Genomic DNA, 17,515 nt, shown 5'->3' on the forward strand with positions numbered 1-17,515 from the left:
TTTGGGTCGGGCGTTTTAGTCAGTTTGGGACTAGCGCAGTTTTGAGCCCCCTTTCATCGGAGCCACAGCCGGCGGCTCACAAGCTCGACAACGCCATTTCACCATCGTCCTCTTGAAGCAACCTGTTCTTTCAAGCCCATTTCTTCTTCTTCTTCTTCTTTGTGTTCTGGCCTTCCCTTTTTCGTAGCCGGTTTTAATCTCTCTTTTCAACTATTCTCGACTCTCATTACAATGCCTCTTTGTTGGTCTTCTTGAGAAGGTAGCTTTCCTTGAAACTAGGTTTTCGATTTCGCTGACGCGTGTGCAGACAGACTCCTCCCCCCAGATAAGCCGTCTGTGTTTATTCTTTAAATAAGAAAAAAAAAAATATTTAATCATACATTCCGCCCTTGTCGTTTCCGTTGACCACGATGTCCTCCTCACCGTCTAGCGTTCGACAGCGAGGAGGTAAGAGACATGGCGGCGCTGACACCCCGGAGAAAGCACCGGTGTCCACGGCTCCGCCAGCATTCAGCCCGCAGCCCGCGATGAAACCGAGCTCCGAATGGGACTACAAACTTGCATTAGCGGTGATAACAGCGGTGGCATTTGTCTCTCGTTTCTATAAGATTAGTTTCCCAGACCAGGTGGTTTTTGACGAGGTGCATTTTGGAAAGGTGAATCCAACCGATTCTTTCTTCCAATTGATCGGCGATTGAGAATTGTCGAGCTATGGAAGTCCAGTTGGCTGACAGAGCTTTTTTTGTAGTTTGCTTCATATTACCTCCAACGTACCTACTTCTTTGATGTTCACCCTCCATTTGCAAAGCTCCTCTTCGCGTTCGTAGGATGGCTCGTCGGATATGACGGCCACTTTCTCTTTGACAGCATTGGAGACTCCTACATTGAGAACAAGGTGCCATATGTTGCGCTGCGCTCTTTGCCCGCGACACTCGGTGCTCTCACCGTCCCAGTGGTATTCTTGATTATGTGGGAATCTGGATACTCACTGCCGGCATGCGTGCTCTCCGCGGGGCTGGTATTGTTTGATAACGCTCATGTCGGCGAGGACAGGCTGATCTTACTTGACGCGACCCTGGTCCTCTCAATGGCTCTGAGTGTCCTTTGCTATGTCCGGTTTTATAAATTGAGACACGAAGCATTTGGCCGTAAATGGTGGAAATGGTTGCTGTTGACTGGAGTTTCGCTTAGCTGTGTGATTTCAACCAAATACGTCGGACTCTTTACCTTCGTTACCATTGGATCCGCGGTCTTGATTGACTTGTGGAACCTTCTTGACGTCAATCGCCGCAGTGGTTCTCTTACCCTGTTCCAATTCGGCCAGCACTTCGCCGCTCGCGCCTTGGGCTTGATCGTCGTGCCGTTCTTTTTCTACTTATTCTGGTTCCAGGTCCACTTTGCGGTCCTTAACAGATCCGGCCCTGGCGACAATTTCATGACGCCTGAATTTCAGGAGACACTGATGGACAATGCTATGGCTGCAAAGTCCGTGGGAGTTCAATACTACGACACCATCACTATCCGACACAAGCAAACTAAAACATATCTTCACAGCCATCTGGACAAATATCCACTCCGATATGATGACGGCCGTATATCTAGTCAAGGCCAGCAAGTCACCGGATACCCTTACAATGATACCAACAATCACTGGCAAATCCTGCCATCAGTGCCTTTCGCAGAAAACGACCGTTTAGGCCATGTAATCAAGAATGGCGATACCGTTCAACTTCGACACGTTGTCACTGACACGATTCTCTTGACTCATGATGTTGCTTCCCCATATTATCCCACAAATCAGGAGTTCACCACTGTCTCTCATGAATTGGCAGCTGGGAATCGCCACAATGATACTTTATTTCAAATCAAAATCGAGCATGGTAAATCCGATGAAGAATTCCGAACATTGGCTAGCTTGTTCAAGCTCATCCATGTTCCAACCAAGGTCGCGATGTGGACACATACAAAGCCCTTGCCTGAGTGGGGTTTCAAACAAGCTGAAATTAACGGGAACAAGAATGCTCAGGAGTCAACAAATATATGGTTTGCTGAAGACATTCCTTCACTAGAACCAGGGAATCCCCGCTTGATTCGAGAGCCTCGTCAAGTCAAGCACATGCCTTTCTTGAAGAAGTATCTTGAGCTCCAGGCGGCGATGTTCTATCACAACAACGCGCTCACTGCCAGTCACCCATATGCCAGTGAACCGTTCCAGTGGCCTTTCCTTCTCCGTGGCGTCAGCTTCTGGACCAAGAATGATACCAGAGAGCAGATCTACTTCTTGGGCAACCCTGTTGGATGGTGGATCGCGAGCAGTCTTTTGGCGGTTTTCGCGGGTATTATCGGTGCTGATCAACTTTCATTGCGTCGAGGAGTAGATGCTCTTGAAGAAAGTAAGTTTTTATGAAACCTGAACCAGGAGTTTTAATGTATCTCACTAACACACCGTTGTAGTTTGGGGTCCAGGAACCCGCTCTCGGCTTTATAATAGCACTGGGTTTTTCTATCTATGCTGGGCAGCCCATTATTTCCCATTCTATCTGATGGGTCGACAGCGTTTCCTTCACCATTATCTTCCCGCACACATTGCATCTTGTCTCGTGACGGGAGCCCTTGTCGAGTTCCTTTTCAACGTTGACCCAGTCAACGTGGAGGATACCAGTGATTCCGCACGTCATCGTCGTCGACTTGGTGGCGTCAGCGCACGCATGGGCCGTCAGAGCATCATGACCATATGGGCGGTCACAATTGCTATTCTCAGCGCTGTTATTTGGGGATTCGGGTTCTTTGCTCCGCTCACATACGGAACTCCGGGACTGGATGTTGCCGGCGTCAAGGCGCGACAGTGGCTCTCTTATGACTTGCATTTTGCCAAATAAGAAATTAACTTGACCCCATTGTGGGAATAAATGGTGCGAATGATAAAATGCCAGGAATCACGGGTTCAAGGAAATAGTTCAGAAAGATATTCGAGATTAAAAGGTCATCTCATACGCCAGTTCACACGGTTATGTAATTCTCTCTCTCTCTCTCACTCTCTCTCTTTTGACAGCAGAATGCAGTCCTAATCCCTCAAAACCTATTATCATCTCATATCACCTTTGGTTCAACAAAATGCGGTCCATATATCACGATGCGACAGGCGGGGCGCTGGATTCTCGTTTTAGCCTCTTGTCTCCAAATTTCTTAAATGTACAGTACATACATATTGCTTTTACATGACTTGAGGTGCCAAAACTACATCAAACAAAATGTACGCGCGGCTTTTAAATTGTAGATGCTATGATGTTGCTAATGCCGGCACAAAATCAGCTAGGGATTGCTCAAGAAGCAAGAATGCCTAATCTACCAAGCAAATGCTTGTCTTGGTATGGATGATAATAAGCTGCTCGCGCTGTGTCATCATGGGCTATGTAAGCGCTCAAGAAAATAACATATGTCTAACAAATAAACAAAAACAAAAACAGTCGCTCGGCTTGTTAATTCCTGGGAATGCAGTATTATATACAGGCCCATTCCTGAGTTTTATAGCGTGAAAACAGCGCAGTTAGCGTCCAGAACTAATCCACAACATCCCTTCCTTCTTCAACAGCAATCACGACGATCACACAGATATCATCTGGTTTTCCACCTCGCCAATGATCCCAAGGTCGATATCTCTGTGACTCCTTGGCAAATGGCCCATCGCGTCGGAAATCCATGCTAGCGATCTTCGCTTCTCCAGCAATGGTTACTGCGAGGAGAGCTTGGAGTGTGTGGTTGCGTGTGTGCGCGTCAATGGCTTTGGCACTCGATGGCTGTTCAGGGTTGGCGTGTTGCTGGTGATGGTGATGGTGATGGTGATGGTGGGGGTGGTGACGAGAGCGATGCGAATGTGGACGGGATTTTAGAGATGAGAAGGCGGATGAGAGTCCAGCAGGTTGTGTGAGAGCATTTAGTCCATCAGAGACCCCGATACCCATGTCTGCAGTCCCATTCCACGCCCCAGTCGCCATCATCCGTCCTGTAACTAGGGTAAGAATATCCTGATTGTTCAGGTTATCGTAGACTCCGTCAGTTGCTAGTAAAAGCACATCGCCGTGCTGGAGGCGGTAGTTGGTCACGTTGGCGTCTTGGGGAAGATCTTCGTACTGCCTACCACCAAATATAGCGGATTGCATCCGTATTAAGGGCGGCATTACGGAGAGCTGGTAAGGAGTGTTGAAATCGTGGGTTTGGGGGGTGGAGTAGTGATGAACGGCAGCCAGGCGGAACAGTACCGAGCCGGAATCCCCGAGACTAAAAATTCTCAATGAGTTAGACGATGTCTATAAGAAGTAGAGAAAGGAACTTGTCTCCGTACTTTGCCAGTTGGACGGTTCCATCTTCGCAGGCGACGCCGATGCACGCGGTGCTGCTGCCCGCAAATATCGTCCTGTCAGCCAACGTCCGTTCATATCCCATTTGCATTAAGGCTCTTGCGCGCAGTTCGTGAGCCGATGCATCCCATTTCAATGCGCACTCCGCCAGATAACTGCAAAATGAGTGCGAGAAATCCGCCGGGTCAACCCCAGATTGCGTCCAACCGCCTACTCCATCGGCGACGCCGAATGCAAACGCGTTCGGATGGTGGTCGATCTTGCTCACGAAGAAGGCATCCTCTCCACTATCCGGACGACTTAATTTCCGCTCCAAATAATTCCTTCCCTGTTGTAGTCCGATGGCATCTTGTGTCTCTGGATCGAAGCTGCAGACATTTCTGTCCGGACTAAATCTGCGGCCTTTACCGGAGGAAGATACTGCGATACGATAGGACATGCGAGGGCGCGAGGAGGCCTGAGAGCTGGATTGGAATAACCTGTTATCCCCTAGTCGTCTCCCCGACGAAACGACACACGCGAGGGGCTGCCATTGGGGAATAATCCGACCTGCGGAGTTCAACGATCGAGCGAGCGTTGCCAGACCTCGCAGGCAGGGGGCTGAATTGGCGACTGTCACCGTGGCCATCTGACAGAATAATCACAATCGGGCGGTGTCCCACGCAATGCAAGACCCTCCTGCGTGGGCATCTGAGAGGGGAGATGTCGTTGTGAACAGGTCAGAGGCATGGGCACCGAGCCTTGCCTCTACATCAAGAATATTCTATCTTTCATGAGGAAAAATGTATTTAAGTATGTGATACGCGGAACCGTAGCGAGAGAAAAGGTTTTGGGAGGTTGTCGAAGGTTGGGACGGAAAAAAGAAACAGAGCTGCGGCGAGTGGAGCGCAAGTGACGGCAAGCTTGGATCGGACAAGTCTAGGGAAATCCACGTTGGCTTTGCTGGATATTTAGTGCATATACCGACAAACCGGAGCTTTAGACCAGGCCAGAAATAACTATCGTATCTTTGGCTCTGAAGGAGTTTGGACAGGCCGGCGCGCAATCCTTCTTCGGGTTTTTTTTGTCCTCTCCTCTTTGGAGCGTCTGGCATTTCCAATGACCGACGCTGTCTAACCCTCGAAACGAGATACAAAGGCTGTTGATGGCAAATGTGAGATCATTACTTTATTGAAGCTGCATTTGGATTGCTTTCTTCTTCCCCACGAATACGCGCAGCCCTCTCCGCCACAATGAACCCGTCGCGGAGGGCGTATGTGGAGGACGCGACAGAGGATACTGATATGGACGGGGTAGATCTAGCAAATATTCGTACGTCAACCGCCAGCGGGAATAGCATTCCTTGAGCTCCTTTTTTTTAAAAAAAAGAATTACTGTCTGACTGATCTCTAACAACGTAGCTGTTGATCGCGATTATGAGTTGCCCGCGGCCACTGCTGGGATAGCGCCGGAGAAAGCGTCCGCGATCCTATCTCAGTTCTCACGGAAACGAAGAGCCGCCGCTATCCCGGTGCCGACAGACGATGGACGGGTTCGTTCACGACTACGCGAGCTTGGACATCCTATAACTCTCTTTGGTGAAGATGCTACAGACCGACGCGACCGGTTGAGAGGTTTACTGCTTGAACTCGAAGAGCAGCAAGAAGCGGCCGCCGCCGCCGCCGGGGAAGAGGGAGCGGATGTGCAGATGCAAGAGGCTGAGGAAGAAGCTGAAGAAGAACAGGAACACGAAGAGGAATTCTACACCGAAGGCACTCAAGGCTTGCTTGAGGCGCGGAAAAATATCGCCAAGTTCTCTTTACCGCGGGCCAAAGCGAGAATAGAACGCCAAAAGGAGGAATCAACGATACCGCTACGGACGCACATTAAGCACAGAAAGGCAATCAAAGAAAAGTTACAGAGTTTTGACTTGTTCGGCTCTCAGTTGGCAGGAGACCGCCCGGTGAGCATCACACGGTTCGCGCCCAATGGGAAATTATTGGCAACCGGGAACTGGGGCGGGAGCATTAAACTGCTCTCTGTTCCAAACCTAGAAGAAAGCGCCACGCTTCGCGGACATACGGATCGAATTGGAGGCATTTCGTGGTTCCCAGGTGCGACCCTCGCTTCCTCAAACGTATCGGAAGACTCCGTGAACCTTGCATCGGGTGGCGGCGAAGGAAATATACATCTATGGTCTCTAAATAAAGACACCCCTCTATCAACGCTATCTGGGCATTCTGGACGCGTCTGCCGTGTTGAGTTTCACCCTTCCGGGGAGTATTTGGCGTCCGCGTCTTTCGATACTACCTGGCGACTGTGGGACGTAAGGACAAGCACGGAATTACTCTTGCAAGAAGGTCACTCTCGCGAAGTGTTTTCCCTAGCATTCAATCCTGACGGCTCTCTTCTTGCCAGTGGTGGTTTGGATAGTATCGGCCGTATCTGGGATTTGCGGACGGGCCGAACAGTAATGATCCTCGAGGGCCACATTCGCGAAATATATGCTCTGGACTGGGGAATTGACTCATATCGGGTCCTTTCTGGCTCAGGTGACGGCTGGGTTAAATGCTGGGATATCCGGCAAGTTCGTGGAACGGGCGGTGTGGGCGCTCACAAGGGGGTGGTATCTGATTTGAGATGGTATAAAGGCACAGAGGACACATCGTCTTACCTACCTACGCTCTCACAGGGAGAGCTGAACGTGGAGATGACCGACGGCCCGACCTCTGCGAACGGGGAGCGGACAGCACGACAGCCAATCCAACCAAGGAAATCGGGGACCTTTTTCGTTACCGCCGGATTTGATAAGAATGTCAACGTCTTCAGTGCCGATGATTGGTCTTTGGTGAAGTCACTCAGCGGTCATTCTGGGAACGTACTCAGCGTAGATGTGAGCGACGATGTTAAGTGGATTGCAAGCTGTGGGCATGATCGCACGGTCAAGCTATGGGGCATTGAAGGCTGAGCTGGAATATGGATAATGAGACCTAATTCTTATCCAACGAGATTGAGATGTCGGCCACTCAGTGAGGCATACTCTATTCGATCTCATCATTAGTATCCTACGGCCCCTTATGGGACTTGAAACTCGCCCAGGAGAGTATGTATAAGAAGGCGAAGAACCGGGACGGTCTTGGGTGCTTAGACTATCTGAAGGGTTTCACCGTGAATATACTTGAAAGCATTAGCCCGCCATGGAAATTCTAAGTCGGGTACTTATCAGATTGTGTCACTGTGGTAGGTTTTAGACTCTATATACCTAACAGTTATGGAAGTATGCTCCATCACTATCACTGAGATTCCATGACTCGCCCATCCTCTTCCCACATATACACTGCAATTCCTGCAAAGGCCATGGAGAGCCCGCCTTTCGTTCCACGGCCTTTTAAGTGGCCAATTTATTTGCCCCTTCAGTAAAAAGTGCTTGCTGGCGCCCGCCCTTCTCCCCACTCCTGGTGTCCAAATGTCTATCAAGTTGAATCAAGCAGAAAAATGTAGTATTCTGCTCCGCATCACAACCCGCCAGCGGCAGCCCATCCATCACGCATTCCTTCACAATGCTGACAATGTAAATATATCTTCACTCCTTCCCACACTATCACCCAATCTTGCGACTGATGAGGGATGCGGCCTTTCCTTCTCAACATTTCGAGCGCGGGCGAGTGCCAGATGTGGTCCAGGGGAACTGGGTCATGGTTTCTTTCATCTCCACCATACACCCCGATGACTTTGTCGCTCTTGGTATAGGCATCCCAATCCCTCTGCATGTTCCTCATAAAGGTCCTGCGGAGAGTACGTTGGTTATACCCTCCCCCCTTTTCGGCGGCAAAGAATTCAACGATGCGTTCAAGGCCAATGGTAAGCAGCATACTCGCCAGAGTGTCTCCGTTAGAGTTGAATGGATAGTCAGGGGCTACAGCGTCTAGTAGATATGAGGCAAGGACAAAGAAGACATGATGGGTAGATATAAGCACGCCAGGGTCTTCAAAGGGAGGGGAACGAATGATATGACATTGGGACATGTGTTCGCCATCGATGCGATGGGCTCGGGTTAGCGGCACGTTCTGATATCCAGTTGCAAGCAGGGAGTACATGTGATCCAGCTGGTCCGATTTGGATTGAGAATAGACTTCAAGGAAATATAGGACATAAAACCTACACAGATTGGAAGGATAGAAATTTGTTCAATTAGATGAAGCTCATTTTCCTTGCAAAACCTACACACAAGGTAAGGGCGATGACGGCACTCACATCAAAGGCGTAAGTTTAAATTGGAGGCGCGCGACCCCTCGCTCATAGCAAGCTTGTCGATCTCGTTTAGAAGCGAAAGATGCCTTGATTGCGGGATGACTCTGCATATAACGATCCAGAATCCGATCGGCTAGATAATAAGACAATTTTGAACAGATTTCCTGGCGACGTCGCAAGCTGGCCAGGTATCTAAATGTATACGCATCTCTCAAATCCCCGATTGCCCCTGGTGGTGGAAAAAGATCTGAAAGGAGAATGACATCGTCTTGAGGAGCGCGGCTATGAGTTATTCTGCGGTGAGTTAGGGACGGGAGGCTGCCGTGACGCCTGATTCGGAGGTAATCTCGAGCGATGGCATGTTCATTGGCGTCGACCAAGTCGCAAAAAGAACGACAGACGAGCCGTAAGCATTGGATATCCCGCAGGCGGCACTGGCAGAAAATGGAAAGCTGGAGCTCCACAGGGAGCTTATCCCAGTGAGAAGAGGTATGGGTTACTTGCTGGTGACCATTCCTGGAATACACGCGAACATGGAAGCCCGTAGATTAGAATTCGTCCTTCATCTGCAAATAATAAGACCACCTTCAGAAGAACCCCCCGGAGTGGGACAGAGTTTGCTTACGGGGCGCCAGGATGTCCATGGGCTGCCTTTGCATAATATCCCGTTGCTTTCTCGATTGCAGCAAAGAACTTTTTGGACTTGGTCTCGAAGAACGCCGACACAGACGCCGATGGCGCTTTTCTCTGCTCAGTGGCTAGCCCTGCGATCATTTCTTGGCGAAATCACCGGGCGAGCGCTCTCGCGGCTCTCCCCGAGTAGAGCAAATCCGTCAGAGCATTCGGAATGCTTTTGCACGAAAAGGGAGTCGAAAGGGTATGTACTCCAGACGTCCATGGGGGGAATGTGCTGGAGCATGAGACACAGGGCGCCATTGGCGACATGATGGCAGCGGGTGGGGATTGGGGCAGTGCCAACTCGAAGATTTCGAGAGCTGGAACACCCCAGCCAACGTGAAACCCCAGGAAATCAAGGATGCGAAGAGATTTGGCTCTGCAGCAGCAATTGGATGACACCAGGGAGGATCGCAGTTCTCAAGACGAGAGTTAATTCCTCACAGGGTCTCTCCGGACGCCTGATGCCGGGAAGTTGGGCATCGAACCCTCCCCAGATGGCCAACGCGCAGCGTCGCAATGCGGCCAAATGCAGCACAGAGTCCCCAGCGAGGATGATTGGCCTGGTCTCGAGTTTAAAGGTGTTCAGTTCTTCAACTCTTCGGTCTTTCCATCCCACACGAAAGCAAAGCCGCGGATAAGCTCGTCGTCTTCCCCGCGATCGCGATCAAGTCGAATGTAGCATTTATCGACTCGAAACATACTCGGCAGCAGGCCCCGCAACATTTTGGCATGGTCCGTCCTCTCAATCCTGAGCGCCGCCCCGGAAACCGCTGCATCTCCATTTGGGCTGTCTTTTTCACCACTTTCTCTTACAAGAACGGGCTGCCGACCCCACTTCCTCGCCTTGAACCCAAACACTGTTGCAGGGCGTAATCCGAGATGTTCACCATCCCTTAATCCGAGGATAGCGGCGAGTGCATCTGTATCGTTGGAAGCCCCGCACAGGAAATACCATCCGGTTTCATAGTCATGTGCATCTGAACATGCAGAGAACCACTCGATGGGAGCGGAACAGACAGGACTGCTGAAAGACTGCTCATCAAAATTCATGCTGCAAATTATCTGATGAGATTGTCTATGGGACTTGGGTTGTAGGTGATTTGATAAAATAATATTCCAACGACTCTGTAGTGCATATCTACATCAAAACGTCAAAAGAGTTTTGTGACCAAAAGAAGTGTCTTGCTTGTGAATATGCAGGCTGCTATGGTTCTGGTTCCTTTTCAGATGGTCATTTGACCTCTTGCTGCATACATGCTGTGACGCCAATTGTGAATCATCCAAATCCCATTCCCCAATCTTGCTCCATCTGGTCACAGTGAGCCCCAGGTCTATCAAAGATTTTTTTGGCGCTATATGTGAATGATACTGGAGAATTTCACCTCATTGGTTATACTTATCATACACCACGTTCTCTTTTAATGTGCCGGACTCAAAATTGCGAATGCTCTTCAAGGTTGTCTTTGCAATGCTATCGACCGCTCCTCTTGTCAAGAATGCCTGATGACCGGTAATCATCACATTTGGCAGGGAAATCAACCGCCTCAAAACATCGTCGATATGTTTGGCCTGGTTTGAGCTCTGGAAAAAATATTTCTCTTCCCCTTCAACGACGTCAAGGGCACACCCACGAATGCGACCTTTTTCCAATGCGTGTAGAAGGTCTGATGAGTTAACTAGCGCCCCTCGGCTGGTATTGACAAGAATGGCATTTTGTTTCATGATAGCCAATGTCTCGGCTTTGATAATATGGCGAGTCGCAGTAGTCAATGGGCAGTGCAGACAGACGATGTCAGAGCTTTTTAACAGCTCCTTGAACTCCACGTAACGGACGCCATGCTGTTCCAGCGTCGCATTGGGATAGAGGTCATTGGCAAGAACCTCGCACTGAAACCCATTTTTGAACACCCTGGCAACTCCCGCACCGATGCGCCCGGTTCCCACTATACCAACAGTCTTTCCATGGATCCCATGCCCTACAAAACCCGTCAAATCAAAATTTCCAGCGCGCACTCTCTGCCAGGCATGAGGGGTGCGCCTGTCAAGAGCAATCAACATTCCGACGGTGTACTCGACGATGGCTTCTGGAGAATAGGCGGGGACACGCGTAACAGTGATGCCGTTCGCCGTCGCTGCCTTGATATCGACCCTGTCATAACCGGAGCAGCGCAGGGCCACGAGCTTGGTCCCAGACTCGGCCAGGGCTCTCATAATCGTTGAGTCCAACTGATCGTTGACAAAGGCTGATATTGCTGGGAAGCCAGCAGCAAGAGCCACGTTTGCCTCTGAGAGGCTATCTTTGAAAAAGACCAATTCCTGGTGGTATTCTTTATTGAATGCCTCTAAGGCATCTTTCTCGTGAGGAAGTATACTAAAAAATGCAATCCTCATGCTGGCGAAGCAAGCCTTTGGCTTCTGAATGGTAGTAGCGTTTAAAAAGATAAAAATAAATATATATATAAAGTAAACCGAGGGCGCCACTAAGCAGTCAACGAAGGAATATTCGGCCTCTCAAAGCGAGCACGACGCACACTCTCTCGTCACTCCCGCCCTGAAGCTACCCTGATGGTGTGAATCCTTTGGACAAGGATCGAATAAGGAATGTCGACCTCGATCGACCAGTTGGCCGCCTAGCAATGTCGCTCCACAAGGATACCACTGGAAGGATGACCACTTTGACCGGTTATCTTACGCTCTATCCTTGGCATGGTTGGAACTCAGCAAGGAGAGACTGCGTCTGGCCCAGACGAGGAGGAATGTACGGAGTACTCCGTAAATGACCTCAGGTCGCCGTCGCTGGAGTCCATTATGCAAAGAATGTCGGAAGTCGAGGCACTTGCGGCTCCGTCTCCAATCATGACAGGATTATGTAACTAACACATCGGTACTAGACCAGGAATAGACTAGACCCATTATCACGTGAGATAACCGAATTTGGAAGCGGAGAAATTTGATTTGTAATCTTATCAGATCTTGCATCACCGCTTCGTCCATCAGATAAGCCGACCCCTGATTGAATCCGTCTTCGTTCAGTATCGAATCCATCTGATACCTATTGTCGCTCTCTACCTCTCTCTCCCCCTCGGTCTCTCTGTATTCTCGTTGGTTCTGACTGATTCACCTGCTGTTTTGCATCGAGGTTGGTGGAAATGCACCGATCCATCAACGCGGCAGGCCGCTTGCTCCGGCTCAGTACCCAGTCGTCGTCTCAGAAATCACATAACACAGCAAATCTGAACACGAGGAATGGTCTCTGTATATTCTGTCAGAATCGACGACCGGCACGTATCGGGTTTCAGCAATCCACTGCTTTGGGGGTTGTTTCGGTTCGGACGGTGGCTACATCCTCAGGCTCGGCGCCCTCGGCAGCACCTTCAGCGCAAGATCTCTTCGCGACCCAGACTCCGGATATATCCAATCATTATACCATTTTTCCAAAAACTTTACCGCAGGGCCCTCCTCCAGCAAGCCCGTTCGATATCCCTATCCCAAATCTCCGTCGGGAGTTCTTAGCGTTGCAGGCTCTCGTCCATCCTGACAAGTACCCATCGGGAGCTACCAAACAGCGGGCCGAAGCTCTCTCTGCGCATATAAACGATGCATATCGTACTCTCTCCGACCCTTTGACCCGGGCGCAGTATCTGCTCCTATTCCAACACGGGATCGACGTGACCTCCGAGGACGGCGCGAAGACTCACCCTCAAGACCCCGAAACATTAATGCAAGTGCTAGAAACACAAGAGATGATTGAAGAAGCAGAGAATGAAGCGACAATTTCGGGCCTGAAAAGCGAAAATGAAGGACGGGTCAATGAGACGGTACGAGCACTGGGAGCTGCCGTCGACCGAGGAGATGTCGACGAAGCAGTGAGGGAGTGCGTGCGTTTGCGATTCTGGTATAGCATTCGTGACGTCCTGAGGGAGTGGGAGCCCGGCATGAGGGATGTACGATTGGTGCACTAAATTGGGCAACAGGGATCCCAAGGCGTAGCTCTGATTCCAAACAGGCCTCGCGCCTTGAATAACGGAGCGGCAGGACCCAAGTCTACAGCCTCTGCGGGAATAGCACTCCGTTATCTATCCGGCTACCTGGACATTTTGTTTATTTTGACTTTCCTTGGTCATCGGGTGGCCTGAATTCGGAAATTTTCTATCCGCTCAACCACTTCGGCCAGCATGAGAGCGATTTGTATTGTAGAACGACTATACCCCTGCGGTTGGATGGCTATGAATGTCGGCCTGAAAAATTTATGTTACGCATGTATACTCCGTACACATACATACATTGATATAATATACAACTACTGCAACATATTGTTCGTTGCCTCTGGCTGTCAACGTGCAATCTTGAAACAAACACGGTATACTGGGCGCGATGTCTTAAAGAGTATCGCTTCTGCCGGAATTCGAGGCTGATTACCCCCTTCGAATCGGTGGAAAATTGAGATCTGCAAAAATCGAAAATATTTACAGGTAGCCCCGGTGTGAGATCTATAGATTTGTCTCACGCGTCGTCAATAATCGTCTGCTGCGTGGATTTGGATTCGATATCGCGGTTGCGGTTTGACCCAGCATGCTGTCGTTGCAATGAAAAGTACGCAGGTACACGCCACTGAGAGATGTAGGTTGTCGTCAAACAGGTGGCCGATGTTGTAAATATGTTTCACGTTGCCATTGCCCGATATTTGCCTCCAGACAAGAAGTTGTGGTTCGATTCGAAGCCCTTCATATCGGCGGTCGTGAATAGCATCTGTTGTCCAGTCTCCACGAGCATTGAGTGGGCGCAGAGCCGATCGTCCAGATTTGCTGGGTGGTTGGGGATTCTATTTAGTAGATTGGCAGATTCTCTTCTGGGCGGAGGGGATTCCGAGATATCGTGGTAATATCACCTCTCTCCCATCTGCCTCATTCCGGCAAACAACACAAGCGGAAATGCCTGCACACTCAAAAGGCCCGCCCGTCGGGTGCAGGGGGGAGGTTGGGTACCTAACGTCGTCCCAATTCTCGAGTCGCCAATCCGATTCGGCGCGATGAACAGCTGGCTGGGATCATATGGGCCCCATCTGCAGAGATACCTCACGCACCAACGAATAGGATGCTGCCTCGAGAACGGGTTCCATCGAAGGTTCCAAAGAACGACGAGGTCCCTTTTGAAATTCCAAGACCCGGGTGGCTGCCCATTGACCGCCTCAAGCGACTCAGCGTGGATCCAACCGCTCATGAGAATACCGAATTGCTCGCGTCGACAGCCGACAGTTGGCCGCTCAGTTTATTGACACGACAACGCATCTACTGGCTGCCCTGCTTCACGCAGCCATGTATCTCTGCCCACAGCCTGGCATGCGCTATCTACCATTGTGGATAAGATGTGACGGCTGGCTCCCCTCAGGTGCGCTCTGTTGCTTGCATATCTCTCCCTCCAGAACAGTGCACTGACTCTCTGAGAAACAGATACATTGCCCTTTGTGTCGGGTTGAAACCCCCATGACAATTTCACACGTAGCAGGAACCAGCCGCATTTAGGAGCTCATTTCTCCTGGTATCTGCATTATATATTCTCCTGGGTACCGCAGCCAGGTGCTATTACCAGACTTCCCATCTACTGCTTTGAAGATCCAACAGTGCTCCTCTGGATAATCACTTCCTGTTTTTTTCTTTTGTCTCTCTCTATCCCTACAGTCATATACACCTTTATAAGGGATTTTGCTGTGGGCGAACACCCCACTTGAATCTTGAGGGAATGGCGCGGCCGGCCCCAAATTTCAATAGGTACGTTCTCTGCGCGCGATATGGATGCGATTACTTTTAGGACAGTCCATGAATAACTCTCGGCCATGTACTCAGCCCAATGTTCCCAAATCCTGCACTGAAGTATATATTTTCAGTTCAAGCTATATATACATATATCATCGGAGAATGATGGCGAGTTTGTTTCGTGAGAAGAGTTCAGATTCACTGACCGGCAATCCTCATTTGGGAACAACAGTATTGTCCATTCTCCTCCATTTACTTTCCTCGTCGGCCCCGACCATATCAAACTCACTATCCAGTCTGGCCTTGCCCGCCATGTGTCCCAACCGTTGGATGAGTTGATGAACAATGGCCACACTCGCGAGTCGAGGCACCATATTGCCGTCCTAGAAGAGGAAGATGTCGAGACCTTTGTTGGATTTTGTGAATTTGCCTACACAGGTGATTACACAGTTCCAAATAGAAGAAAAGGTATGGAATCGACACCGGCCCATGGTGCACCGTTCGGTGGACCGGCGATGATGAATCCTATTCCCCCGCCTGCGCCATCCCCGCCGCGAACGCCGGCCTTGGGAGAAGAGATGGGTGTGAGCCCAGAGGGTGGTGATGACGCCGGCGCCCAGAATGATGGAGCTGAGGGAATGCCAGACTCTGGGAAGAAAGGAAAAAAGGGGAAAAACAAGAAAAAGAGAGGTGGAAAGTCGTTTGATGAAGGTGCGGCATCGGCTTTGACTCCACCCAGCACCCCGCCACCCATGGCTGAAGGAGAAGAGCAAAAAGATGAAACAAAGGAAGAAGAGAATGAGGGAGAAAACCAAGGTGGCCAGGAGGCTACTCAGGGCGAGGGCCCGTTCGACCAGGACCCTTCGCAGCAGGCTGATGCCTCGAGACCGAAACCTCTCCGACCCGAGCCCCAGAACCCTTTTCTATTCGCCCGTCGTTCTAGCGTTACCCTCTGGGATGAGTTCACTTCTCTCCAGTATGGTGAACAGCAGTACCACTCAGCCATGGGGCTTCCGTCGCCCATCTTACGCAGCGTTTCCTCATACAGCAACGAAACTGGCCAGGAGCCCTACGTGCTTTTCCATGCAAAGCTTTATGTCTTCGCGTCCCGCTATCTTATCCCCACTCTCGCCCAGCTCTGCCTGACTAAATTGCATCGCGACCTTATCTGTTATCCCCTGACAACCTCTTCTGCCGACAATGCCGGACCAACCAACGTCCCCAAGATTCTCGAGCTTCTCCATTTCGCATACACCAGCACCAAACGTGAGGATCCGGCATTCGCTCCCGCCAATGCTCCCCCAGCCCGCGACAATCAACTCCGCAATCTCGTAACGCACTTTGCTGCATGCAAGGTCCGGGAGCTGGCAGGTTACCAACCACCCGATTACTCTCCGGCCTCATACACCTCACCAGAAATGGGCCTTGACGGCAAAGATACCAGTGCCTTTGGCCTCATGATCCCTCCCAACCTTGGGTTCCGTGATCTCCTCGATGGTATTGGTGAAATGGCTTCCGATCTCGTGTATCGCATGATGTGATTCCTTTAACGTACGTCCGCTCGGGCATCTTTGCACCTTGTTCTTCAAACCTCTTTGCTTCTATCCAAAGTCATGAATCGTTAGCGGGAAACTACAAGCATAGGTAACTCTGGAGTTCCGGGCAGTAATATGATGATGTGGGATAATTTGACTCGAGCTTCTAAATCTTCTGCTGTGCTTTGATTCTTTCTTTTATTTCTCTCTTTCTTTTATTTCTTTTCTTTTCTTTTCTTTTCTTCTCTTTTTTTTTTTTTTTCCCTTTGTCCCTTCATGTGTCTATTGTACCTGATCTTCGGCTTTTCAGATTGTTTCACTCTCCTTGTTATTTTCCAAACACTGTGTTCCTCATTGCATTGCTCTTTTTGACATTCTATTTCGCTTCTGCTGCTTCCCTATTTCTATTTGCATATGCATTATATCAGACTCACCATAATGGCAACCATTCGTTCCTTGCATGGAAAAGATCTGCTAGTTGGCTTACTCACTTCAAACCATCTCGTCTCCACTCACAAGCGGTGACCTTTTTGCTTCAATTGTATATTTCTTCCCACTATCCATCTAACTGAAGAATTTATAACGGGTAGAGTGTTCCATTGCCAGAGGTTGAATAGTTTTCGGCTGGAGTAGTCGAAAAGCAATCAGTTTTTGCCGTATGTAAGCCTATCGCGGATAGATTTCTACCATCAAGCGTGTTGATTAAAGCTATACAATACGAAGGAACCAAAGAAAGAAAAGACACAAGAGGAAATGCTATGCTGCATGTAAGTACACAGTGAATAATGTATGGACTATGAAAAGAGTACCGGAGGAACAAGACCTAGCGATCGTAAGCAAAGGGCACAGAATAATCAAAACCAGAAAAGAAAAAGCTCGCTACTCGGGAGTAGGCCAAAATGAATGACAATTACAGAAAAACAGAAAAAAAAAAAAAAGAAAAAGAAAAAGAAAAAGAAAA

General features: G+C 49.7%; 9 protein-coding genes across 9 annotated transcripts; 4 read left to right on the forward strand and 5 right to left on the reverse strand.

Moving 5' to 3' along the window:
* The first annotated feature begins 96 nt into the window (after window positions 1-96).
* On the forward strand, window positions 97-3,252 carry CIMG_02201 (mannosyltransferase PMTI). Its single transcript, XM_001248429.2, has 4 exons — window positions 97-259; window positions 308-656; window positions 749-2,393; window positions 2,455-3,252. Exons 2-4 carry the CDS (start codon window positions 411-413, stop codon window positions 2,877-2,879), a joined length of 2,316 nt encoding a protein of 771 aa, XP_001248430.1. The 5' UTR covers window positions 97-259; window positions 308-410; the 3' UTR covers window positions 2,880-3,252.
* Window positions 3,253-3,381: 129 nt separating this feature from the next.
* On the reverse strand, window positions 3,382-4,986 carry CIMG_02200 (uncharacterized protein; the record flags this gene model as incomplete). Its single annotated transcript, XM_001248428.2, has 2 exons — window positions 3,382-4,278; window positions 4,343-4,986. 2 exons carry the CDS (start codon window positions 4,984-4,986, stop codon window positions 3,561-3,563), a joined length of 1,362 nt encoding a protein of 453 aa, XP_001248429.1. The 3' UTR covers window positions 3,382-3,560.
* A 604-nt stretch (window positions 4,987-5,590) lies between these two features.
* Window positions 5,591-7,647, forward strand: CIMG_02199 (pre-mRNA splicing factor; the record flags this gene model as incomplete). The annotated part of the gene is made up of 2 exons (XM_001248427.2): window positions 5,591-5,669; window positions 5,759-7,647. 2 exons carry the CDS (start codon window positions 5,591-5,593, stop codon window positions 7,303-7,305), a joined length of 1,626 nt encoding a protein of 541 aa, XP_001248428.1. The 3' UTR covers window positions 7,306-7,647.
* CIMG_02198 (F-box domain-containing protein) lies at window positions 7,542-9,502 on the reverse strand. Its single transcript, XM_001248426.2, has 3 exons — window positions 9,214-9,502; window positions 8,592-9,104; window positions 7,542-8,495 (listed from the first exon to the last, which is right to left on the reverse strand). Exons 1-3 carry the CDS (start codon window positions 9,360-9,362, stop codon window positions 7,853-7,855), a joined length of 1,305 nt encoding a protein of 434 aa, XP_001248427.1. The 5' UTR covers window positions 9,363-9,502; the 3' UTR covers window positions 7,542-7,852.
* Window positions 9,327-10,475, reverse strand: CIMG_10887 (uncharacterized protein). Its single transcript, XM_012358936.1, has one exon. The coding sequence runs from the start codon at window positions 10,314-10,316 to the stop codon at window positions 9,849-9,851; it is 468 nt and encodes a 155-aa protein (XP_012214359.1). The 5' UTR covers window positions 10,317-10,475; the 3' UTR covers window positions 9,327-9,848.
* A 174-nt stretch (window positions 10,476-10,649) lies between these two features.
* CIMG_10886 (D-lactate dehydrogenase) lies at window positions 10,650-11,657 on the reverse strand (the record flags this gene model as incomplete). The annotated part of the gene is made up of 1 exon (XM_012358935.1): window positions 10,650-11,657. One exon carries the CDS (start codon window positions 11,655-11,657, stop codon window positions 10,650-10,652), a length of 1,008 nt encoding a protein of 335 aa, XP_012214358.1.
* Window positions 11,658-12,299: 642 nt separating this feature from the next.
* On the forward strand, window positions 12,300-13,600 carry CIMG_02196 (Fe-S protein assembly co-chaperone HscB). The gene has a single exon (XM_001248424.2). It carries the CDS (start codon window positions 12,416-12,418, stop codon window positions 13,226-13,228), a length of 813 nt encoding a protein of 270 aa, XP_001248425.2. The 5' UTR covers window positions 12,300-12,415; the 3' UTR covers window positions 13,229-13,600.
* A 179-nt stretch (window positions 13,601-13,779) lies between these two features.
* On the reverse strand, window positions 13,780-14,486 carry CIMG_02195 (uncharacterized protein; the record flags this gene model as incomplete). Its single annotated transcript, XM_001248423.1, has 2 exons — window positions 13,780-14,071; window positions 14,155-14,486. The coding sequence occupies 2 exons, from the start codon at window positions 14,484-14,486 to the stop codon at window positions 13,780-13,782; spliced, it is 624 nt and encodes a 207-aa protein (XP_001248424.1).
* A 387-nt stretch (window positions 14,487-14,873) lies between these two features.
* Window positions 14,874-17,068, forward strand: CIMG_02194 (uncharacterized protein). The gene is made up of 2 exons (XM_001248422.2): window positions 14,874-15,034; window positions 15,252-17,068. The coding sequence occupies exons 1-2, from the start codon at window positions 15,006-15,008 to the stop codon at window positions 16,558-16,560; spliced, it is 1,338 nt and encodes a 445-aa protein (XP_001248423.1). The 5' UTR covers window positions 14,874-15,005; the 3' UTR covers window positions 16,561-17,068.
* Window positions 17,069-17,515: the final 447 nt, after the last annotated feature.

Source organism: Coccidioides immitis, assembly GCF_000149335.2.
Source record: "Coccidioides immitis RS genomic scaffold supercont3.1, whole genome shotgun sequence".
Taxonomy (NCBI): Eukaryota; Fungi; Ascomycota; class Eurotiomycetes; order Onygenales; family Onygenaceae; genus Coccidioides; species Coccidioides immitis.

Bases quoted from the DNA above. Each gene is read 5' to 3' on its own strand.
- CIMG_10887 (XM_012358936.1), bottom strand. From the start codon at position 10,316: ATGAATTTTGATGAGCAGTCTTTCAGCAGTCCTGTCTGTTCCGCTCCC.
- CIMG_02194 (XM_001248422.2), top strand. From the start codon at position 15,006: ATGGCGCGGCCGGCCCCAAATTTCAATAG. The intron at 15,035-15,251 runs GTACGTTCTCTG...TGGGAACAACAG, and splicing joins CCGGCCCCAAATTTCAATAG to TATTGTCCATTCTCCTCCAT.
- CIMG_02201 (XM_001248429.2), top strand. From the start codon at position 411: ATGTCCTCCTCACCGTCTAGCGTTCGACAGCGAGGAGGTAAGAGACAT. The intron at 657-748 runs GTGAATCCAACC...CTTTTTTTGTAG, and splicing joins ACGAGGTGCATTTTGGAAAG to TTTGCTTCATATTACCTCCA. The intron at 2,394-2,454 runs GTAAGTTTTTAT...ACACCGTTGTAG, and splicing joins AGTAGATGCTCTTGAAGAAA to TTTGGGGTCCAGGAACCCGC.
- CIMG_02198 (XM_001248426.2), bottom strand. From the start codon at position 9,362: ATGATCGCAGGGCTAGCCACTGAGCAGAGAAAAGCGCCATCGGCGTCT. The intron at 9,105-9,213 runs GTAAGCAAACTC...CGTGTATTCCAG, and splicing joins CATGGACATCCTGGCGCCCC to GAATGGTCACCAGCAAGTAA. The intron at 8,496-8,591 runs GTGAGTGCCGTC...CAATCTGTGTAG, and splicing joins TTTAAACTTACGCCTTTGAT to GTTTTATGTCCTATATTTCC.
- CIMG_02196 (XM_001248424.2), top strand. From the start codon at position 12,416: ATGCACCGATCCATCAACGCGGCAGGCCGCTTGCTCCGGCTCAGTACC.